Here is a 26,733-nt window from a genome sequence, read left to right as displayed (position 1 = left end):
ACGTACACCCGAAAAGATGCACACAGAACCCGTTAGGTCCGACGTTTTGATGACGGCAGCCAGTGAGGTATTGCAATTGTAAGCCAGGATGATAGGAGGAACCCACGAGCATCGAGCGCAGGAACTGACAAATGAAGGCACGCTTTCGCCGCGTTATCAGTGCACGAGTCCGTCACAAGCCTTCAAGCAGTAGGCGATGCGGCATCAATTGGAGAGAAGACTTCTCGATCCTGCTTGGGCTGTTGGGCACAGGAGTGCCAGCAGTATGATTTGGTCTTATGGGCAAACCGTAACATGCCTGAACCCATAAAAGGGCGTTTATTGAACCTATTCTCACGAATGATGAGAGCTTCGAAGCTGTGCAGGTCATTGCTACCAATGCTAACGTCCGCACAACGGCTGCATCTGACGTATGTTGTAATGCGACAAATTGCATTGGATTTGGGAGCAATTTCGTTAGTGAGGGAGGACATGGAGCCTGCACGGCAAAGCGTGGGGGACTCTCTCATTAGCCTGGGTCATGAGTGTCTTGAAGGCAATGGCAGTGGCGCAAAGTATGAAGGCCTTCGCCCCGCGATTCGCGAACTGATAGCTTTAGTTGATAAACTCAAACTGCCGCGACGAGTACAACACGAATATGATTCTCTGAAGTACAGAAAAAAGATGTCCACCATGATGGGTACTGCTGGCATGGTGCTGAAAAATTGTTTAGGCGTTTTGGAGGGTTTACTTCAATCCAGTTGCGGAGACTCATTGGAGCTGCCATATGCCGTGGTTCAGCAGCAGATCGGTGTTCTAGAGGCGCTGTACCGCGTACACGCGAGCCACATAAACAGAGATAGACCACTTCGTAAGCACATCATAGAGTGCCAGGAACAAACTGGCACGCATGAGCTTCTCAGTTACCAGTTAGCGCAGACGTCCTACAAGGTGATCCCGAAACTGCAAGACTTGCAGAAACAGATGAGAGAAGCAGTCAGCAGCGCCGGCGGCCTTCTACTACTGCAACAGCCAAATGCGCGACAAAGTCACGGCACTAGCAGGAGGTTCGTTGGAAAAAGTCAACTGCGAGAGGCCTACCCTGAAGCACTGCATGGACAAAGGGGGCAGCACCACATGCTGCAAGGAAGCTCTGCGGCAGCGGAACAGCAAGCGCTTCACTTCGCAGCTTCATTAGTGAGCGAAAACGTCTACGGAGGTCCCTCTTTGCCTTCTTCTGCGTATCCACTGTGGCAACCTTGGCAGCCGCCTTACCAAGGCCACGAATCAGCTGCGCAGCCCGTGCCGCAAGGCACTAGTAGTCCTTGGAATCAGCAGTCACAGTCAGTCTCATCGCCATCACTTCAGGCATCGGGTGGTTCTGCAATGCCTTGGATGCACACAGCACACCAACGCATTCAAGGCGCAGGTCCCCGTCTATCGTTGGCACCTTCTCTCCTTGCGCGTCCTTATCGTCTTTGGGCTACTCAGTCGGCTGATTCTGCCTTTTCTTTGGGTCGGTTACAACGGCACACACTTTCTGGGTGTGTTGTTCAAGCGCCTTTGGGGCCCACTGCACAGCTGCGACAAAGGGCTGGAGCTGAGCAGCCTGTGACGTTTGAGTCACCACCTGCAAGCTCCCGCAGAGTTGAGTATAGCCCTTTCAGACAAGGAAGCAGTCCTTCCTTGTTGCCATTTACGCGAGCAACGGTCTCGTCTCTCGAAATGCGTAAAACTTCAGGCTGCGGCCGTGCGGGCAATCGAAGGCAAGGAGTGCGTCGTACCCGCGCCTGTGACCCGGATAAAGGAGAGAGCAGCCGTGAGGCTGGACGCTATGGTGAATGCCGCTTGTGACGTATTGGAATTCTACAGCGAATGGCTGCCTTCCCCGTTAGTGTTCCACTTTAAGTTCGCCGCCTTCAGGGGGCGCGTCCGTCATGTCTTGTCGCAAAACAAGTAGAAGCCTCACAGTGAAACAAGGGATTGAGCTGCAATACGCCACATGTCACAATTTGGAGGCCTTGCGTCTTATTTTCTCAGCCGCACTGCTTTGCTCCTTCATATGTAGCCACATATACTTTTGTTCAATGTGCGTTGCTTTGTGGATGACGCAAGCTGCTTGGTTAGGTGTATCTCTAAGTTTTGTCTGGGGGGGAAAGCTGCGCTCTCAAGGTCGGAAGTGCCGTAAGTCCCGTAAGCTTTGCCGTTTGCCGGACCACGGATATAAGAGGAATTCGTGCGTGATTGTTGTCTTTTTCTCGGAGAGAGTAATTCGACACTGCATCTTGACCGCAAACGAGAGTTTTGTAACTCAAAATTTGAAGGCTTTCTCCCCTCCATTACCAAGCCTAGCCCGGGAGTTAAAGGCCCTTCTCACCGACTCTTTGCATTGTGTGAGCTCATGGCTGTATGTGTATGCGCTTCACCGTACCGACGCATTTAGGCGAAGGGTTTTGTCAGGGTTTGATTGCTTAGGGTATTATTAGTGGCGCAGCCGCAGATTTGCAGGCGTTCCTGCAATGTTTTGACTGTTCGAAGGCATGCTAGCCAGAGCCTCATCACTTTTCTGGGCCCTCATTAGCAGAAGAAGCCTCTCAAAACACCTGTAAGCCTGAAATTAAGTGTCGCCCCCATGAAAGCCGGAAGATCTTGTCAATGTTTGAGAGTGCCACAAGTGGTCGTGCTTCCGAGGGAAAAGCGCTGCACTGTTCATCTCGTAAAGCGACGATTCGCCACGATAGCACATGATAAGATTATTTGTTTCAGGAACAAGAACAAAGCTTATTTGTAGGGAGCGTTTTAAAGGCCCAGCAAGGGCAGTTTGTAATTTGGTCGACACGGGTCGCCTGAACATTCCAGGGTAAGCACGGTTACTGCGGAGAGCTTTAAACAAGCATTTGCACTGTAGTACGAGCGGGTGAACCTGAAAAGCCGTTGTGAAATGAATTAGCATTTTAGAGCATCCAGTTAAGTTGCTCCGCGTCACCTGGAGCGTGCTTGATGGCTCCCGGTTCAGTGGCACATTGTAGGCCACGTTGCCACCTCCTGGGCGGCTAGGTTCGAAAGTGCCGCAATCTCGGAGGACAGCTATGCAACGGCTCCGGCAAATGGCTTCCAAAGTGTGAGACAGGCCTTCATTTTTGAGCGGAATTAGTTGTCACTGTGGGCAAGCGGGTGGCCTTTCGGAGCGGTAATCTGTGATTTGTGGCACTTCAAAAGAAGAGAGAGTGTTTATCGTTCTTCTTCAGAAAGATATGAGAATTCTTGAAGTGTCTAATAGGCGATGAAACACGGTGTACCAACGTGGCGGGCGTTGCGAGTCTTCCGGGGTGGGTTGTGTGGAAGCATGCGTCGATGCATAGCTCTCAGTGCCTTCAAACAAAATACAGAGGTATTCGTATGGAACCAAAGAACAGAAATGCTCAGCTGCGTAGAACGCCAAGCCACGATCACAATGAGCATTCCAGGCACAGTTTTACTGGTGAGGCCTTCAGAGTAGATAACACACTTTGTTTAAAATCGTACATACCTTGCCAATTAGATTCACTCCGAAGGTGTCTGCCCCTCATTTCACCGAGATCCACGACATGAATTTGCATGAGGTATCGTGACCGCCCGGCGAGTCGCAGCTTCGAAGTGCGTCAACGAGTCCATTCTATCGCTGAGCCTTACCCCCAAAGCATTGGTGCAAAATTTACCTTCTTATTAATGTCTTGGACTGCGAGACAAACGTTGGTGATAAATGCTTGGATGAACGCTCCAGAACAAGGTTCTTGACTGGAGAGTGCAATGTGTATAATAGTTCAAGAGGCCATTTCCATGCACTTTCACTAAAAGCCTCGACTCACCCAACTGAAACAACTTGAAAAACAGAAGTGCTTCTTTTAAGGAACAATCAGGAGGAGCTGTGTATCTACTATGTTGTCTTGCTCATCAGGGAGGGGTTATGCGATTCACCGATTGCACTGTTCACTGAGAAGCACGTACTGCCACCCAGCTAATTTGCGGCATTGTAAAACTGCTTTTTCCGTGTGTCAGTGGCCACAATTCATGATTCATCGCATATTATAAACTGACGAAAATTTTTAGTGCAGGAAACCAACGTTTTCGTCAAGAGCATTGTTGTAGACGAGGAGGCCTCTGACGAAGTTCCACATGGGGAAATGGCTCGGAGGAACCCCGGCGAAAGACCGTGAATAGAAACGCATAGCTCCAGCTATTCCTTGCAAACTCGGCGTTTGGAGATATGTAACCAAAGCGGAAAGCCACTGGTATACAGACCCGAATCTTGTGAGAGCTTTCTTGCGCCAGATGAACCCGCAGCTAAATACACAATTAATGCACGACCTGCAATACTCTAGCAACAAAGCCCAGACGGTAGGTTCAATTTCTTATTCACAGCAGAAAAATGACTCCGCTGCTGCTGCTGGTGATGAAGACATTCTTGTCCAGAGCCTGTCCAAAAGGAAACTGATTTCAGCCTCGCGGTCCCGTCTCCTCCTCGTGGCATTCACCTCCCTAGCAGTAGCATACTTGCTTCTAATTTGTTTCCGCTTCATAAAAACTGGACGGCTAGTGGCTCCACAGAGCCGATCCCTTGCAGATCACTACGATGTATCATGCGATTTGGGTGACGCAACTGGGGATAGTTACAACCGCGACGGCAGAACAACAGGAGGAACCCACGAACACCGAGCAAAGGAGCTGAGGAATGAAGGCACGCTTTCGCCGCATTATCAGATTCATGGAGTGCACGATTCCGACACAAACCCTCAAGGAGCAGGCGATGCGGCGTCAATTGGAGAGAAGACTTACGGATCCAGCTCGGGATGTTGGGCACAGGAGTTCCAGCAGTATGATTTGGACTTATGGGCAAACCGTAACATGCCTGAACCCATAAAAGGGCGTTTATTGAACCTATTCTCGCGAATGGTGAGAGCTTCGAAGCTGTGCAGGTCATTGCTACCAATGCTAACGTCCACACAACGGCTGCATCTGACGTATGTTGTAATGCGACTAATTGCACTGGATTTGGGAGCAATTTCGTTAGTGAGGGAGGACATGGAGCCTGCACGGCAAAGCGTGGGGGACTCTCTCATTAGCCTGGGTCATGAGTGTCTTGAAGGCAATGGCAGTGGCGCAAAGTATGAAGGCCTTCGCCCCGCGATTCGCGAACTGATAGCTTTAGTTGATAAACTCAAACTGCCGCGACGAGTACAACACGAATATGATTCTCTGAAGTACAGAAAAAAGATGTCCACCATGATGGGTACTGCTGGCATGGTGCTGAAAAATTGTTTAGGCGTTTTGGAGGGTTTACTTCAATCCAGTTGCGGAGACTCATTGGAGCTGCCATATGCCGTGGTTCAGCAGCAGATCGGTGTTCTAGAGGCGCTGTACCGCGTACACGCGAGCCACATAAACAGAGATAGACCACTTCGTAAGCACATCATAGAGTGCCAGGAACAAACTGGCACGCATGAGCTTCTCAGTTACCAGTTAGCGCAGACGTCCTACAAGGTGATCCCGAAACTGCGAGACTTGCAGAAACAGATGAGAGAAGCAGTCAGCAGCGCCGGCGGCCTTCTACTACTGCAACAGCCAAATGCGCGACAAAGTCACGGCACTAGCAGGAGGTTCGTTGGAAAAAGTCAACTGCGAGAGGCCTACCCTGAAGCACTGCATGGACAAAGGGGGCAGCACCACATGCTGCAAGGAAGCTCTGCGGCAGCGGAACAGCAAGCGCTTCACTTCGCAGCTTCATTAGTGAGCGAAAACGTCTACGGAGGTCCCTCTTTGCCTTCTTCTGCGTATCCACTGTGGCAACCTTGGCAGCCGCCTTACCAAGGCCACGAATCAGCTGCGCAGCCCGTGCCGCAAGGCACTAGTAGTCCTTGGAATCAGCAGTCACAGTCAGTCTCATCGCCATCACTTCAGGCATCGGGTGGTTCTGCGATGCCTTGGATGCACACAGCACACCAACGCATTCAAGGCGCAGGTCCCCGTCTATCGTTGGCACCTTCTCTCCTTGCGCGTCCTTATCGTCTTTGGGCTACTCAGTCGGCTGATTCTGCCTTTTCTTTGGGTCGGTTACAACGGCACACACCTTCTGGGTGTGTTGTTCAAGCGCCTTTGGGGCCCACTGCACAGCTGCGACAAAGGGCTGGAGCTGAGCAGCCTGTGACGTTTGAGTCACCACCTGCAAGCTCCCGCAGAGTTGAGTATAGCCCTTTCAGACAAGGAAGCAGTCCTTCCTTGTTGCCATTTACGCGAGCAACGGTCTCGTCTCTCGAAATGCGTAAAACTTCAGGCTGCGGCCGTGCGGGCAATCGAAGGCAAGGAGTGCGTCGTACCCGCGCCTGTGACCCGGATAAAGGAGAGAGCAGCCGTGAGGCTGGACGCTATGGTGAATGCCGCTTGTGACGTATTGGAATTCTACAGCGAATGGCTGCCTTCCCCGTTAGTGTTCCACTTTAAGTTCGCCGCCTTCAGGGGGCGCGTCCGTCATGTCTTGTCGCAAAACAAGTAGAAGCCTCACAGTGAAACAAGGGATTGAGCTGCAATACGCCACACGTCACAATTTGGAGGCCTTGCGTCTTATTTTCTCAGCCGCACTGCTTTGCTCCTTCATATGTAGCCACATATACTTTTGTTCAATGTGCGTTGCTTTGTGGATGACGCAAGCTGCTTGGTTAGGTGTATCTCTAAGTTTTGTCTGGGGGGGAAAGCTGCGCTCTCAAGGTCGGAAGTGCCGTAAGTGCCGTAAGCTTTGCCGTTTGCCGGACCACGGATATAAGAGGAATTCGTGCGTGATTGTTGTCTTTTTCTCGGAGAGAGTAATTCGACACTGCATCTTGACCGCAAACGAGAGTTTTGTAACTCAAAATTTGAAGGCTTTCTCCCCTCCATTACCAAGCCTAGCCCGGGAGTTAAAGGCCCTTCTCACCGACTCTTTGCATTGTGTGAGCTCATGGCTGTATGTGTATGCGCTTCACCGTACCGACGCATTTAGGCGAAGGGTTTTGTCAGGGTTTGATTGCTTAGGGTATTATTAGTGGCGCAGCCGCAGATTTGCAGGCGTTCCTGCAATGTTTTGACTGTTCGAAGGCATGCTAGCCAGAGCCTCATCACTTTTCTGGGCCCTCATTAGCAGAAGAAGCCTCTCAAAACACCTGTAAGCCTGAAATTAAGTGTCGCCCCCATGAAAGCCGGAAGATCTTGTCAATGTTTGAGAGTGCCACAAGTGGTCGTGCTTCCGAGGGAAAAGCGCTGCACTGTTCATCTCGTAAAGCGACGATTCGCCACGATAGCACATGATAAGATTATTTGTTTCAGGAACAAGAACAAAGCTTATTTGTAGGGAGCGTTTTAAAGGCCCAGCAAGGGCAGTTTGTAATTTGGTCGACACGGGTCGCCTGAACATTCCAGGGTAAGCACGGTTACTGCGGAGAGCTTTAAACAAGCATTTGCACTGTAGTACGAGCGGGTGAACCTGAAAAGCCGTTGTGAAATGAATTAGCATTTTAGAGCATCCAGTTAAGTTGCTCCGCGTCACCTGGAGCGTGCTTGATGGCTCCCGGTTCAGTGGCACATTGTAGGCCACGTTGCCACCTCCTGGGCGGCTAGGTTCGAAAGTGCCGCAATCTCGGAGGACAGCTATGCAACGGCTCCGGCAAATGGCTTCCAAAGTGTGAGACAGGCCTTCATTTTTGAGCGGAATTAGTTGTCACTGTGGGCAAGCGGGTGGCCTTTCGGAGCGGTAATCTGTGATTTGTGGCACTTCAAAAGAAGAGAGAGTGTTTATCGTTCTTCTTCAGAAAGATATGAGAATTCTTGAAGTGTCTAATAGGCGATGAAACACGGTGTACCAACGTGGCGGGCGTTGCGAGTCTTCCGGGGTGGGTTGTGTGGAAGCATGCGTCGATGCATAGCTCTCAGTGCCTTCAAACAAAATACAGAGGTATTCGTATGGAACCAAAGAACAGAAATGCTCAGCTGCGTAGAACGCCAAGCCACGATCACAATGAGCATTCCAGGCACAGTTTTACTGGTGAGGCCTTCAGAGTAGATAACACACTTTGTTTAAAATCGTACATACCTTGCCAATTAGATTCACTCCGAAGGTGTCTGCCCCTCATTTCACCGAGATCCACGACATGAATTTGCATGAGGTATCGTGACCGCCCGGCGAGTCGCAGCTTCGAAGTGCGTCAACGAGTCCATTCTATCGCTGAGCCTTACCCCCAAAGCATTGGTGCAAAATTTACCTTCTTATTAATGTCTTGGACTGCGAGACAAACGTTGGTGATAAATGCTTGGATGAACGCTCCAGAACAAGGTTCTTGACTGGAGAGTGCAATGTGTATAATAGTTCAAGAGGCTACTTCCATGCACTCTCGCTAAAAGCCTCGACTCACCCAACTGAAACAACTTGAAAAACAGAAGTGCTTCTTTTAAGGACCAATCAGGAGGAGCTTTGTATCTACTATGTTGTCTTGCTCATCAGGGAGGGGTTATGCGATTCACCGACTGCACTGTTCACTGAGAAGCACGTACTCCCACCCAGCTAATTTGCGGCATTGTAAAACTGCTTTTTCCGTGTGTCAGTGGCCACTGCTTGTGGGCCGCTGCATATTGAAACTGAAAACGGTTTGAAGCGCAGCAAAACCATCTTTTTCGTCCACAGCAGTGTTGGAATTCTTATAAACAGGCAGCGCTCTGACGAAGTTCCACGTTGTGGGTAGGCTCGTACCAACCTGGGTGTGAGCTCGTGAATAGCCACGGACACTTCCAGCCATCTCTGCATACTCGGCGTTTGAAGACATGTAAACAAATGCTATGAGCAATTGTGACATAAACCCTAAATGAGTAACTGATGAACCCGCAGTTCATGCACGACCTGCAATACTCTGGCAGCAAAGGCCAGCAAGTATGGTCAATTTCTTATTCACAGCAGAAAAATGACCCCGCTCTCGATGATGGAGACATTCTTGTTCAGAGACTGCCCAAAAGGAAAATCGTTTCAGCCTCCCGGTCTCGTCTTCTTCGCGTAGCATTCACCTCCCTAGCAGCAGCATACTTTCTGCTTCTTTGTTTCCACTTCATAAAAATTGGACGGCTTTTGGCTCCGCAGAGCCGATACCTCGCAGATCGCTACGATGGATCATGTGATTGGGGCAACGCTGCAGAGCACAGTGACAACGGCGACAGTGACAACGGCGACGAAAGAACGACAGGAGGGACCCAAGAACATCGAGCGCAGGAGCTGACGAATGAAGGCTTGCTCTCGCCACATTATCAGAATCATGGAGTGCACGAGTCCGTCACGGGAAGACTTGAGGGAGTAGGCGTTGCAGCGTCAATTGGAGAGGAGACATCCGGAACCAGTTTGGTGGAGTGGGCACAGGAGCTTCAGCAGTATAGCTTGCATTCATGGGAAAACCGTAACCTACCTAGGCCAATAAGGGGGCGTTTAGTGAACCTATTCTCACGAATGGTGAGAGCTTCAAGATTGTGCAGGTCATTGCTACCAATGCTCACGCGCACACAACGCCTGCGTGTGACGTATCTTGTGATGCGACTAATTGCACTGGATTTGGGAGCAATTTCGTTAGTGAGAGAGGACATGGAGCCTGCACGGCAAAGCGTGGGGAACTCTCTCATCAATTTGGGTCATGAATGTCTTGGAAGCAACAGCAGTGGTTCAAAACATGGTCTTCGCACCGCGATTCGCCAACTGATAGAGTTAGTTGAAAAACTCAAACTGCCGCGACGAGTAGAACACGAATATGATTCCCTAAAGTACAGAGGTAAAATGCTGAGCATGATGGGTACTGCTGGCTTGGTGACGAAGTATTGTTTAGGCGTTTTGGAGGGTTTGCTTCAATCCATTTGCGGAGGCCCACGGAGGCTTCCAGATGCTGTGGTTCAGCAACAGTTCAGTGTTCTAGAGGGGCTGTATCGCGTACACGCTGACCATATTGGCACGGATAGAGCGCTTCGTAAGCACATTTTAAAGTGCCAGGAACAAACTAGTACGTATGACCTCCTTGGTGGCGAGACGTCATTTTTGCCCACGGATGAGATTCCAAAATTATACATGCTCCAGAAACAGATAAAAAAAGCAGTCAGCGACGCCGGTGGCCTTCTACCACTGGAACAGCCAAGTGAATTGCATAGCAATAGTGCTAGCAGCACGCTCGCTCGAGATAATCAACTGAGCGAGACCTACACTGAAGCACTTTATGGACAATGGGGACACCACATGCTGCAAGGAAGCTCTGCGGCAGCGGAACAGCAAGCGCTCCACTTCACAGCTTCATCAGTGAGCGAAAACGTCTACGGAGGCGCGTCTTTGCCTTCTGCTGCATATCCACTGAGGCAACCATGGCAGCTGCTTTACCAAGGCCACGAATCAGTTGCGCAGCCCGTGCCTCAAGTCACTTGCAGTCCGCTGAATCAGCAGTCACAGTCAGTCTCATCGCCGTCTCCTCAGGCATCGGGTGGTTCTGCGATGCCTTGGATGCACACAGCACGCCAACACATTCAAGGCGCAGGTCCCCATCTACCGTTGACGCCTTCTCTCCTTGCGTGTCCGCATCTTCTTTCTGCTACTCGGTCGGCTGAGTCTGCCTTTTCTTTGGATCAGTTACAACGGCACACACTTTCTGGGTGTGTTGTTCAAGCGCCTTTGGGGCCCACTGCACAGCTGCGACAAAGGGCTGGAGCTGAGCAGCCTGTGACGTTTGAGTCACCAGCAGCAGGTTCTCAAAGAAGTGGTTACAGCCTCTTCGGGGGAGGTGGCGTTCCTCCGTGGTTGCCTTTTCAACAAATGCGAGCTTTCTCTGTCGAAACGCGCACTCCTACAGGCCGTAGTTTCTTGGTCGGTCAGACGCAAGGGATGCGCCATGGTAGTACGTATGACTTAAACGAAGCAGAGAGCAGCCATCAGGCTGGACACTTTGATGACAGTCGCCAGTGAGGAATTGAAATCCCACAGCGCGATTCTACTTGTCTTTAGACTATGCTGATTTGAATTAATAAACTCGAATGGCAATGGCATTTCTGTCTTGTTGCATAATGATCCGATGCTTCAACGGGGTTCCACCAGTTGAGCTGCAAGGCAACTCATCAAGCGATGATCCTGTGTGACAATCCTTTGAGTTGAGAATCCGGGGCCCATCGGCGCTTTATTGCCTTTTCCACTTTTCGCCGATCTGTTTTGGTTTTCTGTTCTTCCAATATTGTCCTGGTGCTTGTGCAGCTCACGCTGCTTTGTGGTTGATGCGAGCTCCCCGCTTGCAGATTCGAAAGCTTTTAAGGAGCGTTTCTCACTTGTGGTCCTGTTGTGCCAGCATTGTTTATGTGCAAATTGGCTCTCTGCTTACTTGGTTAAGCAATTTGATGTTCGAAAAGGACCCCCCTTAGCCAGGGTTCTGTCGCTCATGGACTGCTCGGTATCGGTATATGAGCATCGCATGAAAAGTCTGTGTTGCCTCGGGGCTGCTGAATCATGGCTTACGGTTGCGTGCGCACCCTAGTAAGCATCCTGCCTTTGTCCCATTTTATTGGGCCGCAGTAGTGGGATTTTGGGGAGGTCGGGAACGCATGAGATAAAAAGCCATGACACGTCAGTCAGGGCACTTCGTAGCGGTATGGGAGGATTTCCAAAATTAGATTGAGAGCGTAAGCTGTCTCGGCTTGACAAAGGCATGTAGTTTCGAAGCTTTACTCGGTACCATCCAGGCGTGCGGTGCCACTGGTACTTATAACAACATAAAATCAAGAGGTACTAAACAGCGCACGCGGCACGGATCGAGACACAGAAGGGCAAATATTGTTCGTTAGGTCGAGGTTTGTTTGTTTCTGACGATCCTTCTTCCTAGTAGCTGGAGGCTCAGTGAGTCCGTCGGGACCGTACAAGGCTTAAACGCTTGGCCTCCCTGCAGTGTTTTGGTACCGATTGATAGCACGTTAATTGAAGACGCGCGGTAAATCAATCGTGTATGGTCCATCCCGAGGCCAAGTTTAACGGGTCCGACCTTATTCGCCGCGCCAGCAAGCCCCCACGACAGGAAGCAACTGACTCACTATGGTCTTCTTTGTATTTGCTCACTCCACAGCCGATTTCAACTCTCATAAATATCTCGTTTCACTTAGGCGATATGTGTATGTTAGTAACTTTACCTGTTGAGCGCGCTTGCCCTTAGTGCCTTGCTTCGTCAGCTTGGTGTCCAGCGCCTCTAAAGCATGTTTAAGCATCCCTCGGACTACTGTACGTGGATGAACGTCGGCAAAGTACTACCTTGTCGTGGGTGACTGACAGCTAATAGTTAAGATCTGGCGTTCGTTTGGACCTCGGTAGAATTCGTTGTTAAAATTCGCCGTCCTGTAGGCCGGCCTGCTGTGTGAAGTGATAGCCTCTATCTGTCTGCGTGCTGTGCGCGTGCCTTCAGCGATACCGTGTAGCTATCCGGGCCTTACAACGCTGTGTTTGTACAGGGAGCTATTGCCCTGCAGGAGTTTTGGTTTGCGAGCACACGAGAGAGGCGACGCTTGCACGAAGGGAATCGAAAAATGAGAGTTTTAGCTACGAAGGGAGCTGATATTACCAGCTTTCATATAATACGACAGCCGTCTACCTCTAAGTGGTACAATTCCCACACTCCGCAATAAAGGAAGGACCAGTTACTTGGCCAACCAGTCGCTTTCTTAATGCTCGGAACCTCAAGACAAGACTCTTTTCTGGACAACTGCGGGTGTTTGCCTTTCAATATCCCTACCCCATAAAATGCGTCGCCAAGGTAGGCGAAAGAGCAAATATTATGGAGCAGGCTGCTTAACGACGGTTCACCACCAGTTTACAGAGGTCAAGGGAGATACATACACCACTGAAGTAGTGATCACGCTCAACACACCGAGTTGCTCTGTCAGAAGTTCCAATAAAATATCAAATACTTACTGAAATCAAAGGGATATGAAGGAAATCTCTTCATCCTCTTGTCATCTTTTACAGTGACTAAGAATCCCGCCACATTCAATGATTGAACACATTCAATCATTGACGATCGAGCGAAGGCGATGAAACTTAACATAGTATCCTTCCAGAAAGTGCTTAACGTGCAATGAAGCTGCTTTTTGAAGAGAAATGATGGTTGATTGGATGGAGCTTGGCTTCCAGAGACATGCATATTTCACTGTGCGATTTTCGGCCTATCAGTGGCTGCACCCAAATTCGCTGAAAACTTCGCTGTGGGATTGACCCCAACAACTTTTTCTCTTTCGCAGGAGCAAATAATTTCCCAAAAGTTTCTTAATAAACAGAGCCAGCCAGCGCAGAGGCCAGTGGTATCAATCCTGATACCTGCAAGCCAGGGGTGCCGGCGACGCTCACCTGAGGAATTTCACTCGTTCATGTGAAGGAAAATGCTCTCAGCATTAGAAGATGCGTATAACCTTACTCCAACGTATTTATTTCATAGCCACTATCAGGGTGGGCCTCGAGCAACTACTCCCTTGCGCTTATTTGCCGTGAAGATGTATCGACAGCATTCGCGCACCTGGTGAGCATTGACCCAAAGGATAGTACGCGCTGCCGCAGCGTTGCGCTTCGTTTGTAGCTTGAATTTCAAAGTGAGCGAATTTGTGTAATTACAGTCTTGAAACGAGAAAGGGCGCTTATCGCTTTCATTGTGCCAAAGTTTTCAAGAGCAATGGAGCCCACGCATTACGCAGTGCCAGTTTTAAACAACAGCCGCAAACAAAGCAAAACATTACTATAAAAGCTAAATGCCTAAAAACTGCAATCAAAATAGAACAGCTAATGATATATCAGCTCCGAACGTGTGAGAAATAATCACAGAAGAGATGAACCCACAAGCACAGTTCCTCCACGACCAGGCGTTCTCTGGCTGCAAAGACCAGCAGACGGGGACCGATTCTTATTCACAGCAGAGCCGTGATTTCACTCCTGATGATGGACACACCCTTGTCCAGAGCTTGTCCAAAACGAAACCGTTTTCAGCCTCTCGGCCTCGTCTCCTCCTCGTAGCATTCACCTCCGTAGCAGCAGCATACATCCTGCTTATTTGTTTCCATTTCATAAAAGTTGGACAGCTCTTGGCTCCGCAGAGCCGATACCTCGCAGATCGCTACGATGGATCATGTGATTGGGGCAATGCTGCAGAACCCAGTGGCAACGGCGATGACAGAACAACTGGAGGAACCCAAGAACAGCGAGCGCAGGAGCTGACGAATGAAGGCTTGCTTTCGCCGCATGATCATATCCGTGGAGTGCACGAGTCCGTCACAAGTCTTCAAGGAGTAGGCGTTGTAGCGTCAATTGGAGAGGAGACATCGGGGACCGATTTGGGACAGTGGGCACAGGAGCGCCAGCAGTTTGGTGTGAAAGAATGGGCAAACCGCAACTTACCTGAGCCAGTAAAGGAGCGTTTGACGGGAATCTTCTCACGAATGGTGAGAGCGTCAAAGCTGTGCAGGTCATTGCTACCAATGCTAACGCTCACACAACGCCTGCACGTGACGTATTTTGTGATGCGGCTAATGTCACTGGATTTGGGAGCCCTTTCGTTAGTGAGGGAAGACATGGAGCCTGCAAGGCAAAGCGTGGGGGACTCTCTCATCACTTTGGGTCTTGAGTGTCTTCGCGGCGGCGGGGTTGATGTACAACATGAAAATCTTCGCACCTCGATTCGCCAACTGATAAGCTTAATTGAAAAGGTCAAACTGCCGCGACGAGTATTCACGGAATATAATGCTGCGAAGTATAGGAAGAAGATGATGACCATGTTGCCTACTTCTGGTTTGGTGCTGAAGAATTGTTTAGGCGTTTTGGAGGGTTTACTTCAATTCAATCGCGGAGACTCACAAAAGCTGCCAGAGGCCGTGGTTGAGCAGCAGTTTTGTGTTCTAAAGGCACTCTACAAAGTACATGCTGAGCATATCAGCAACGACGACTGTACATCTAAGCACATCCTAAAGTGCCAGGAACAAACTGGCACGCATGCGCTTCTCGATTACCAGCAAGTAGGGACGGATAAATCGCATATTCCGAAATTGAGCGATTTGCAAGAGCGGATAAAAGAAGCAGTCAGAGGCGCCGGCGGTCTTCTACCACTGCAACAGCCAAGTGCGCAACGCCATCACACTAATGGCAGGATGTTCTTTGGAGATAGTCAACTAAGAGAGACTTACGTTGAAGCACTCTATGGACAATGGCGGCACCACATGCTGCAAGGAAGCTCTGCGGCAGCGGAACAGCAAGCACTTCACTTCGCAGCTTTATCAGTGAGCGAAAACGTCTACAGAGGTGCGTCTTTGCCTTCTTCTGCATATCCACTGCGGCAACCTTGGCAGCCGCTTTACCAAGGCCACGAATCATTTGCGCAGCCCGTGCCTCAAGTCACTAGTAGTCCTTGGAACCAGCAATCACAGTCAGTCTCATCGCCATCACTTCAGGCATCGGGTGGTTCTGCGATGCCGTGGATGCACACAGCACACCAACGCATTCAAGGCGCAGGTCCCCGTCTATCGTTGGCACCTTCTCTCCTTGCGCGTCCCCATCGTCTATGGGCTGCTCAGTCGACTGAGTCTGTCACTTCTACCACTTCGCTACAGCGGCAACGACCCGCTGGAGGCGGTGTGGAGGGACCCTTGGCGCCCACTGCACAGCTGCGACAAAGGGCTCGGGCCGAGCAGCGCGTGAGGTTTGAGCCACCAGCAGCAGGATCTCAAAGTGGTGTTTACAGCCTTTTTGGGCAAGGAGGTGTTCCTTCCTGGTCGCCAGTTTCAGCAGCGTCAGCTGCCTCCATGGATATACGTGGCAGTGCAGGCCACGATCGGGCGAGTAGTCAGATGCAGGGTCTGCATCACGCTAGTGGAGATAGCGTAAATGAAGGGCAGAGCAGCCGAGAGGTTGGACGTTTTGGTGAAAATCATTAGTGAGGTGCTGGAATTTTACAGTGACTTGCCTACAGTGTCTCCGACTTTAAAACCTCTTAGTTTCAATGAAACTGTCGCTGTCACGTTGAACAATGATCGAGACTCGCAAGCCCCCCTCACGGTGTGGGTAGTTGTTCAATTTACTATGAAGCATTTCTGGTCACGAAAGGGATAGCTGTCTGCGCCTTTCCTTTCAAATTGCCGACCCTTTCTTCCGTTCACAGCCAGCATGCAACAGCCACAGCCTGGCTTTTCGTGCAATGCCACTTTTGGTGCAAGCGTTAGCTCGGCTTTCGCTGTTCAAATTTTTCAAGGAGATACGAACATGACACGAAGCAACATAGCTATTTGCCTACTGCATTCGTGCATAACAGACACGCTGTGACGCGATTACTCCAGTACTCATTGAGAAGCCATCACGAGGGTTTACCAGGGCATCTCCTAGCAGCTTAGAAGTGTCATTGGAATGTTCCAAGGCAAGCTTTGGTTGTCACACAGGAAGCCATGACTAATGACAAATGCATACACCGACATGTTTGTGATATCGGTTGGGAGTTCGATAGCCACCTCACAAAAAGAACGGCATTCTGCAAAGCCAGTTATCCTGCACTACCTTGACGCTTTTGCTCCACTGCTTTATATGATGTTCAGTTGATGACATCACCTTACCAACTATCCTGACATTACCTTACCTATTATCCTGCACTATCTTGACGCTTTTGTTCCACTGCATTATATTATGTTCAGTTGAAGACATCATCTTACCAATTATCCTGCACTATCTTGACGCGTTTGTTCCACTGCTTTATACTTGATTCGTAAAAAATGCTGCGGAGCTGAGATATACGTGTTCTCCTGAAGTATCCGAAAATGACATGAGCCAAGTACACACAAATTGGTCATCATGGCCATCAGTGTGTAGAATCTTACGCTGTTGCTTTATAGCCCATCATATTTCGGTACTGCACTTATCATTTGCACTCTAACCTAACAATGTTCTTTTCCCTTTAATTTTCTACACCGTAGCTGAAACTCCGGATTGTTACTCGGCTTTCATCTTCCTTGTGGCTCACCTGCCACCAGTTTTCCTTGTAGCTGTTATTTGCATCGTCTAGAGGAACATCCTGTAATGGCTTGCATGCTGTCAGCTTGCCTGCAATAGTCAGCCATAAAATGAAACAGTCTGTTTCAAAGTGTCTGACTTTAAATCAAGTGTGTACCAGCTCAGGTACAATGTGAACGTTGCATCCACTCTCATGCGCGATAATTCCCAGAAATCAGCATGCAGTCAAGGGCCAACCCTATCGTGAGACCGCATCTGTGCTTTATCACATCCGGCAAAATATGCAAGCTACTCGATTTCCCAAAGACATTGTTTGCATTTAAAATGCTCACAAGCTAGTGAGACTAAGCGACAGCAAGACGAGTTAGCTTGGCGTCTTCTGAAGTTACAATTACGTAACTGACACGATTACGCACGTCGCTCGTTATACACTTCGCTCAGAATTTTCCTGCGAGCTCAAGTTTCAAGTCCGAGAAATATTAACCTTGCAAATCAGAAGCTCTCCAGTGAGAGCAAGCTTAATGTCCCAAGCCACGGTAATTGCGTAAGAAGATAAGCAATGACACACCACGATTAGATCCCAGCTGGGACAACAGTAAAGAATCGAGGAAAATGTTCCAAGGGCTTATCACCTGCTTTTTCATTCAGCACTATAGCACGTTTCTCCCCGAAGTGTGTTCGCTTGCCTTACCAGAAGCCCTGTTCAGATGCAGTGGGTCATGGGTCCTCTACAATATCCAAAGTGGGAATCCGACAACTGGGCGTCCGCCGCAATCTACAAGATATAGAGAGTGCTCTCCAGATAGATGTCTAAATGAATTTGCCTGACCTGTATCGACCCTTTGAAAGACTTTTCGGGCTAAGCAGGAGCCTTCACTGCCACCAAAAATTCTTTGGAAGGTGCTTTACCTATGGTGGCCGCCACTGATGCGACGCGGCGCCTCCACACGGGCGGTGACGACAGAATTGCGCTCGTAATATTCCTGAGTTGAGGAGGAGTCTTTATTACTACAAAAACGCCTTTGGAAGGTGCAGGCATGGTGCGGCGCTGCAACATTAACGCTGGTGCCGGGCCAAGGCGAGTTGGGTGTTCCTAGCCGACAGATTCTTAACAGGGTACTGTCAGAGTTGGAAGCAGAGTGGTCACACTAGCCCAATCCAGAAGAAGAGCACACTTACATGAAAGCCTCAGTCTTACACGGAAATGGCTGGTTCCTCTGTGAGAGGAGGGGCTCAAATTGCAGAGCTAAGAGGGAAAACTAGGGCTATTAGGTAAGCGACAGCGTTCGCATTTTGCGAAAGACCTACTATGCCCAAGCAAAGCAAGACTATCACTCGGCACGCGACCAGGTAACCGCTAAAGCTACAAGTAACGTTGCCATGTCGCAGCGACAGTTTATGTGCCCAGGCTCAAGCGTAGCAACAACGAGAGCTCCCCTTCGGATTGTAGAGGCGATAAGGGGTGCAGGACTCCCTAAATTATGCGTAAGTCGCCTGCCATAGATTGACAAGAAATTTAGAGCTTCAATGTTTTCCCATGGTAGGTTTGCAGTAAACAAAAGCATGGTATTAAATGGCGCACAAAGCCTCACGGTGATCGCGTCCCCCTCGATCAAACAATCTTCGCTAGCCCGTATAACCAGTGGAAGAAAAAATCCGATGGCTTTTTTTTGGAAGATAGAGCAGAATCAAGAAACGAACAATAATGCCTTTTGGAGGCATCAAAGACGTTGAGCACATCAACATTGAACTGCGGCGTATTCAACGTGACTCAGAAGAAACAGAGTGGCCCCGCTGCCCCACAAACACCTCGGCCACTCATCGAAGAAAGGCCTGCTTGTTTCTAGTTTATCGCTTCCGCTTGCTTAAGTTATGAACCGTGCATTAATTGTAGAAGGGATGGTGATCACCGGTACAGCTCTGTTAGTTGCAGCATTCAACGCGACTAATGCAATTCCAAAAGTCTTTTTAAACGTGAAAGTGCAAACTGTTCGTTAACTCGTCGCTTCCCCCACAGCGGGGAGCAAGTTGCACGCAGAGCCAGGTTGCTGCGTAACAATTATTCACGTACCCAACGCAGTACAGGTGAAAAACGGAACTTCAAGGCGTGCAAAGGATGCACAACTGTGCATAGAGTGGCTCGAGGTCCCTACTCACTTATGTCAGCCGCAGCTCAGCCCATCACCTGAGTCTGTGACTCTTGTCCGTCATACAGCCTGATAATCAACAGTGGCTCTTCATCAGGCCAGTGCAAATCGACAGTCCTTGAAGGAAACAAAGAACAACTCATTGACGGCCGCCTTGAGTACGGTCACGAGGAATGCTACGTCTTGCTTCGTATTCATCGTCCGTTATAAGCCTATGGGCGCCCTCTTCCTCTGGACGCGGCCACCCGTCGCTTGCAGTGGCGCGTCTCTCAAAAGAGGCAGGCGTCGCGTGTGGAAAAGGGAACCACGGAGGTATGCCGCCACCTCCAAAAAGACTGTAACCCCCTTCTTGAATGGGCGCAGGTGGCCGCACCCACTCTGAGGGTTCGCCTACATTCATCGGTGGCAGCGGAGTAGCGGGCATCAAATGCGCTCCAGAACTGCCACCAGAAAAGTACGCTCTAGCACCACGGGAAGCAGAAGCATGTTCTTGCAGTAAGCTGCTACCACGCGGATTTGCAGGATGCTGCGTAGTCGACAGATACGAGGAGCTTGGCAGGGAAGTGCATGGCCAAGGAGAACATGGGTGCCCGTAAGAAGCTTCCCCTCCTTGTGCTTGCGACCCAAACATCGACGGACCAGCCGTCGGCAGGACGGCGTGTGGATACAGGAAATGTGGTGAATGGGTTTGAAGATGTTCGTTGAAGATTAATAGGTGCTGTTGCAAAAGCGACCCAGCATCTCGTTGAAATGACCACGCAGGTAGCCACGGAACTGGCGGCGAACGCTGCGCGCCGTCTTCTGTGTGCGGTGCAGGGGTCACAGTACTGGATGGAGGCTGTGCTGATTGAGCGAACCTTTTACGAGGCAGCTTGCGGCTCTGTGGTTTACTTTTTCGCTCCTGCTGACCCACCCTTTCTGCAGTCCCTTCTTCCATTGTGTTGCTAGCACTACCACGCTCCCCGGTCTCTGGCTCTTGGGACGGCAGAAGACCGCCAGCAGCTCTTACAGCCTCATCTATCTCGTTCTGTAAGTCTTTCAGCGGAGCAATCACGCCTTGAAATACGCTGAAATGCTGGGTGCCTAAAAGCGAAAACACGGCTGTCGACTTCTGGGATTCTAAAATGTGTAGACGAAGTGTGCCGTCTTTCGCGACATAGTAAGAGTGCGTATGGTAAACCGTTTTTAAAACGCTCAGCTGCTGCTCGACTACTTTCGATGGAAGCCTCTTCTCCGACGTATCTGTCCTTAGCCGTAGCAGCCCCTTCAAAACGCCCAGACAGTTCTTCATTACGATTTCCGCAGTTCCGATTATGCTTATCATCTTCCTTTTGTATTTATCAGCGCTCATCTCTTTCTCAAGGCGCCGTGGCTCTTTTATCCTCTCAATTAAAACTGTAAGGTCCTTGAGGTGGGCGCGAAGGTCCTCGTCACCTTCGTCATTCCGACCGAGTACGTGCTGTGCCAACTCAATGAGAGAGTCGCCTACGGCCTTTCTATAAGGCTCTATATCCTCTTTAACTAGGTAAATGGCTCCCAAATCGAGGGTAAGCAGCCTCAACACTTGGTTTGTCAACTGCAAACGCTGCTTGTGCGTCAACACTGGCAACAACGATCGGCATGAACTCGCAGCCTCTTTCATGCGCTGAAAGAGACATATTAAGCGTTGTTCTTCTTCCATAGGCATGTTCCGGCCTTCCCACAAGTCCAGGTCGTATGCCCTGAATGGTCTTTGTGGGTTGGAAGCAACGCCACTACCGTATTCCCAAATCTCCTCGTCCGCTTCTGCCTCTAAATCTACTTCTACTTGGGAGCTTCCAGCAGCGCCTTGTAATCCAGCAGCAACTACTTCTTGTGTTCCATCGGCAAGGCCTTGCAATTCAAAAGCCTCATGATGCAGCAAAAGGCTGCCTTCCCCAAAACCCTCCAGCTCTATATCTTCTGCCGAATGCCCCGTCAGCCCACTGCCACCTTCATCGCCATCCCCAGACACACTGCCTGAATCGCACGATTCATCTCGACGAGCTGCGAGAGACCTAGTGGGCGGGGCCCACTGACGCGCAGACTCTATTAAGCGAAAGCAAAGCAGCAAAAAATACGCTGCTGCCAACGAGGTGAATGCTACGCCTAGCAGACGAGTCCAAGACGATACAAACAGTTTGTTGTTTTGTTTACGCTGGACAAAGGGTGATTCACCCGCGAAGCGCTGATCGATTTCCCTCCGTAGATGTGAATCGGGGCCTTGATGGGTGATACCAGACGCCAGCATGCCCTGCTTGAGCTGCTCATTGGGCAGTGTGTCCATTGGACCAGACACCTCGCCTAACGTAGGTGGGGACGAAGTCAAAATCCTTACCAGATTGCTTCCAGCGTCAGTCCATATGTTGTCCAAAGAATGTAGCGTGGCACTTTTCGTGGCCACTCTAGAGGACTCTGCCGCTGTTGTGCGGCTTCCTTGGTCATCGAAACGGTGGCATACCCAAGTATGGCAGCATTGGTTTTGCATGCACTTTCTCCTCACCCAGCTACAGGAAAACAGAATGTTGCTTTCCGATGGCTGAAATCAAAGTGATCGTCCGATTCAAGTCAAGCTTAGCGGTTTCATGATTCCCGTTAGGAAGGAGATTGCGATGCTGGGCGCCCAGCAAAAAATCACAAAATGGCATGCTTAAAAAAATTCCTTTTCTCAAAAAGTCTGCTTATGGGGTCTCTGATGTAAAATTTCATGACACTCTGTGTTCAACATAACTTTCGGGGCTTCATGACTGTCTTGGGCAGCTGCTTGTCAAAGAAACTACGGTTGGGAACGGCGCAGCGCCATAATCATCGTGAAACGTATTCTGTCCGAATCTATAGCTACGAAAATCGATGGAGAATCTCGTAGCTATCTCACAGTTGGAGTCCAAAGCCCCTTGCGGTAGCTCTTGGAATCAGTCCATGAGCGTGGCAGTGTGGAACGAGCACTCTTCATGAGAACTGAATGGAGCGACAGCCTGCAGTGCTTATGTCCAGATTACAGTATCCGATATGGTACTTGATTCTGTTATTAAAAAGAAGCAACACGCCCTAGAACTGTAGTGAATACCTCGTTAAGCTATCGCTGTGTGTCTGTTTCCCCACGGCAATTGGGTACTGATGAACATGGCGTTACGTGGCATCCAACAAAGCGTCGACGACATCGCCCCAAAGAATCAGAGCAACCTTACAAAATTGTGCTCATCCAATCATTTATTCATTGTTCTCGGAGAAGCCAGCGGCGGGCTATCCCAGGAAGTGCCGCGTGTCCCCCATGGGATCGATGGGCCTAGTTGTGTGTGCGTGTGTGCCGTAGTTCCTGGCAGAACCCAACACAGATAATGCCTCGTCCCTTCTTAGCCTCAATTCAACTCAACAACCAAAGCAAGCGAATTCACACATTTTTCGCGAGCTAGGGGTGGAGTTAATCGCTGTCAACTGTGTCTCGCTGCACACTCCATGCTACTCGAAGCTACTCGAAGCTCGGGCTGCACTTCTGCACTGCTTATTAGAGTTGTTGCGCATCGCTGCTCTTCCATTGAACCTCTTTATGCTTCATTTTGGTTGATGCAAGAAGAATGCAAAATGTTGGAGCTGCCTCTCAGAGTGGCGATCTGGTTTCGAACTGTTCCACGCTTGCCAACGACACCTTCTCTTACCAATTACCAGAGGCGCGCTACCTCCTTTAGGCAATGAAGGTGTATTCAGCGTTGTGAGTAACTCTGCCGAAATCGATCATCATCAAGCCCTAGAGTAAGCGAGGTATTTCTTTCGACGATTGATTCCAGGGCGACGTCGCCCTTCACTACCACACTGATTTGAGGTACTGCTGCACTTCCGATTTATGTAGCTGAGGAATGCCGCACTAACGTTTGCATTTGCAGTGTTCTTGCCGCGCCATTACATCGTTGGTGCTGTTCCACCATGCTCTGGCAACGCCTACACGACACGAAACTATTGTCTGCTCCGCCCTCTTGGCACCTTCCCCACCGTAATTCGCTCCTGCTTAGACTGCTTTTTCGAACACGTTACGGTGATAGGCCACTTGCACACTGCAGCAATAGTGCACAATGCATCATAATGAGATGGCTACTTCTGCTAGGCATGACTGGGGCAAACGTGTTTAGTAGAACTGGACGGACGGCAGCCCCGGCGCTGCTAGGCCTAATTCCGGATGAAATTTCTTGTAGAATCTAGCCTAACAGCGAGTTCAGCGCTATAGTACGATCTCCTGCTACTGCTGTTGCTGAACTTTGCAATGCATACACACACCAACTGAAGCTGCGGCAATCATATCTGAAGGCTTATAAGCGAAGTCGTTCTACAACAAGTTCAACGCGATTCGCAAAGTACATCGGACGGGAAAATGAAACTCCTACTTAACTCGTCGCATCGTCCATAGCGCGGCGCAAGCTGCATGCAGAGCCAGGTTGCAGCTAAGGAGGCCGACGCAGTATAGGTGAAAAACGGAACTTCAGGGCCTGCACAGGATGCACGGGATGCGAAACTGCACGGCAAGAGGGACAAGGTCCTCGTTCACTTATTGTCGATCGCATGTCAGCCTGTGGAGTGAGCCTGTGGCTTTTTCCATTGTGTACGACCTGACATATTCCATTGGCGTCAGAGCAACCCACTGTAACGTCGCCGCATTTAATATCGGTATGCCCTGAGATTTAGAAAATAGCTCATTGACGGCCGCTCCACGTACGACCACTCGGAAAGTTATATCTTGCTGCGTCGTGACTATCCGTCATAGGACGTTGGGCGCCCTCTCCCTCTTGTGGCCTTCCGCCTCTGGCAGTGGAGCGTCTCTCTATAGAGGCAGGTGAAGCCTGTGAAAAAGGCAACCAGGGGGGTGTGCCGCCACCTCCAAAAAGACTGTAACCTCCACCTTGAAAAGGTGCTGGCGGCTGCAGCTGCTGAGACGGCTCACCCACACCCACACGCAGCAGCGGAGGAGGGGACACCAAAGAAGCTGCAGCGCTGCAACCAGCATATGCCTGCCGTGATGAGACGCTATGAGGTGGACGCGCAGTCTGCTGCACACCTGACGGTTGAGGCGGTCGTGCAAAGGGCATCTGTGGTGGAGGCAAATATGGATTGGTACCTAGAACTCCAGTTGTAGGTGCGTGCGGCCGAAATTTCGACAGACGAGACTCTGGGAGAGACACGGGCCGAGAGACAAGCTGCGGGAATTTATCCTGAGGATTCCAGGAGGAACCAAGTTTGTGCGGTTGCTGCCGAACCGGCCCAGCACCTTGTCGAGGCGGCCGGTCAGGTCGCCACAGTGGAACTCCAGCTAGGGGCGGACGGGTTGACTCCGCTCCTGTTTGCGCCGCAGCAGTTGTTGCATAAAATGAAGGCTGCAGCGTTTCCACAAAACTTTTTTGCGGCGGTTTGAGGCTCCGTTGTTCCCTCAGCCCCTCGTGTTTACCACATAGATTTCGACTCTCCTCCAATGCGACGCTAGCACTGTCGAATGCAACCCTTGCTTGCTGTTGAGCTTGCAGAAGACCGCCAGCCGCTCTTACAGCCTCGAGTATCCTGAATTTTTGCTCTTTCACTGGAAGGATTACGTCTGACGACACTTTGAAATGATCGGTAGTTAGGAGCGCATACACGCGTGTACGCTTTTGACACTCCAATATGTATTGACGAAGGCTACCGTCTCTAGCCACATGATCAGCGTGGACTCTGAAAATCGATTTTATAACCTCTATCTGCTGCTCTACTGTTCGTGGTGGGAGCTGGCCTGCCGATGTATCTTGCCTAAGCTGCAGCAGCCCATTCAAAACGCCCAGACAGTTCTTCAGTGCCACTTCGGCAGTTGCCAGTATTGCTATCATCTTCCTCTTGTATTTTTCAGGGGGCTTTTCCTTATATAGATGCCGTGGCTGCTTTAGCTCTGTTATCAAAGATGTCAGAGTTAAGAGCTTGCCGCGGAGCCTCTTACTGCCTGAGCCATCTGGCCCGTGGTGAAGTGCGTATTTTGCCAACTTAATGAGAGAGTCGCCTAGAGCCTTTCTACGACGCTCCTTATCCTCCCTAACTAGATAAATGGCTCCCAAATCCAGGGCAAGCAGCTTCAGCACTTGGTTTGTCAGCTGCAAACGGTGTCTGCGCGTCAACACTGGCAGCAACGATCGGCATGAACTCACAGCTTCGTGCATGCGCTTAAAGAGACGCACTAAGCGCAGCTCTTCTTCCACAGGCATGTTCCGGCTTTCCCATAAGTGCAAGTCATGTGCAAAGAGTGGTTTTTCTGAATCAGAGGCAACGCCACCAACGTATTCCCTAACCGCCTCATAAAACGCTGCCACGTAGTCTGCTTCTGCTTCTTCACCTGCGGCAGGGCTTTGTAATCCAGCAGCGACTACTTCTCCTTGTGTTCCTTCGGCAGCGCCTTTGAATCCAAAAGCCTCATGCTGCAGCAAAAGGCTGCCTTCCCCAAAACTCTCCAGCTCTAAACCTTCTGCCGATCCCCCCGTCAGCCGACTGCCGTCCTCATCGTCATCCCCAGACACACTGCCTGAATCGCACGACTCATCTTGGCGATCTGAGAGAGATCTCGCGGGCGGTGCCCACTGACGCGCAGACTCTATTAAGCGAAAACAAAGCAGCAAAAAATACGCTGCTGCCAACGAGGTGAATGCTATGCCTAGCAGACGAGTCCAAGACGATACAAACAGTTTGTTGTTTTGTTTACGCTGGACAAAGGGTGATTCACCCGCGAAGCGCTGATCGATTTGTTTTCGTGGATGCCATTCAGAACCTTGATGGCTGATACCTGAGGGCAGCATGCACTGCTGGAGTTGTTCACGGGTCGGTGTGCCCATTGGGCCAGACTCTGCGCCTCACGTTCGTGGAGGCACACTCTCAATCCTTACAAGATTGCTTCCAGCGTCAGTCCATATGCTGTCCATAGAATGTGGCGTGGCACTATTCGCAGCTACTCTAGAGTACTCTCTGCAGCTGCTGCGTGGCTCCCTTGGTCAACGAAAAAGTGAGACACGCGAATTAGGCAGCACTGGCTCAGTATGCATCTTGGTTTAAGTGAACTACTCGAGAGCAAGCTTTCGCGTTCTGTAGCTGAGAACAGATCGCTGTTAAGGTTCAACTCAGCTTTTCGGGTTTCATGATTCCTGCTACCGGGAAGCAGCTGGCGGACGGCCGGAAGATATGCAGACAAAAATAAGACAGTGGTATACTCAATGTTGACCACTTTCCAGTACCAGAACCATAAGATTTCATTGCTCGCTATGTTCAACTTTTGGGGCTTCATGATTGCCTGTACAAGCCCCAAGCTGGTCACTAGATCAGCGGTATAATCTGCTGCAGTTTTCTCCAAAACAATGTACAAATATGAAACAGCTTCATAATATCTCAAAATTTTCTCATAGTTGGAGCTCAAAGTTCCTTGTGGCAGCTCTTCTAATCAGTCCATGACCGTGGCAGTGTAGTATGATGGGCTCTCATCGGCGTACTAGAATCTGTATTCACTGGCGGGTGGTCTTGAGTGACTAATCCTCGGAACATGGCTTGCTCCCCTAAAGTCTCCCAATTAGGGAC

General features: G+C 50.2%; 6 protein-coding genes across 6 annotated transcripts; 4 read left to right on the top strand and 2 right to left on the bottom strand.

The window, feature by feature from the left end:
* Positions 1-294: 294 nt before the first annotated feature.
* On the top strand, positions 295-1,833 carry ETH_00018595 (uncharacterized protein; the record flags this gene model as incomplete). Its single annotated transcript, XM_013377756.1, has 1 exon — positions 295-1,833. One exon carries the CDS (start codon positions 295-297, stop codon positions 1,831-1,833), a length of 1,539 nt encoding a protein of 512 aa, XP_013233210.1.
* Positions 1,834-4,317: 2,484 nt separating this feature from the next.
* Positions 4,318-6,402, top strand: ETH_00018590 (uncharacterized protein; the record flags this gene model as incomplete). Its single annotated transcript, XM_013377755.1, has 1 exon — positions 4,318-6,402. One exon carries the CDS (start codon positions 4,318-4,320, stop codon positions 6,400-6,402), a length of 2,085 nt encoding a protein of 694 aa, XP_013233209.1.
* Positions 6,403-8,854: 2,452 nt separating this feature from the next.
* Positions 8,855-10,960, top strand: ETH_00018585 (uncharacterized protein; the record flags this gene model as incomplete). Its single annotated transcript, XM_013377754.1, has 1 exon — positions 8,855-10,960. The coding sequence occupies one exon, from the start codon at positions 8,855-8,857 to the stop codon at positions 10,958-10,960; it is 2,106 nt and encodes a 701-aa protein (XP_013233208.1).
* A 2,885-nt stretch (positions 10,961-13,845) lies between these two features.
* Positions 13,846-15,939, top strand: ETH_00018580 (uncharacterized protein; the record flags this gene model as incomplete). The annotated part of the gene is made up of 1 exon (XM_013377753.1): positions 13,846-15,939. One exon carries the CDS (start codon positions 13,846-13,848, stop codon positions 15,937-15,939), a length of 2,094 nt encoding a protein of 697 aa, XP_013233207.1.
* Positions 15,940-19,288: 3,349 nt separating this feature from the next.
* On the bottom strand, positions 19,289-21,454 carry ETH_00018575 (uncharacterized protein; the record flags this gene model as incomplete). Its single annotated transcript, XM_013377752.1, has 1 exon — positions 19,289-21,454. The coding sequence occupies one exon, from the start codon at positions 21,452-21,454 to the stop codon at positions 19,289-19,291; it is 2,166 nt and encodes a 721-aa protein (XP_013233206.1).
* A 2,395-nt stretch (positions 21,455-23,849) lies between these two features.
* Positions 23,850-26,000, bottom strand: ETH_00018570 (uncharacterized protein; the record flags this gene model as incomplete). Its single annotated transcript, XM_013377751.1, has 1 exon — positions 23,850-26,000. The coding sequence occupies one exon, from the start codon at positions 25,998-26,000 to the stop codon at positions 23,850-23,852; it is 2,151 nt and encodes a 716-aa protein (XP_013233205.1).
* Positions 26,001-26,733: the final 733 nt, after the last annotated feature.

This window comes from Eimeria tenella, genomic scaffold, assembly GCF_000499545.2.
Source record: "Eimeria tenella Houghton genomic scaffold, Eth_scaff61, whole genome shotgun sequence".
Taxonomy (NCBI): Eukaryota; Apicomplexa; class Conoidasida; order Eucoccidiorida; family Eimeriidae; genus Eimeria; species Eimeria tenella.
This window is presented reverse-complemented; position numbering and strand designations above follow the sequence as displayed.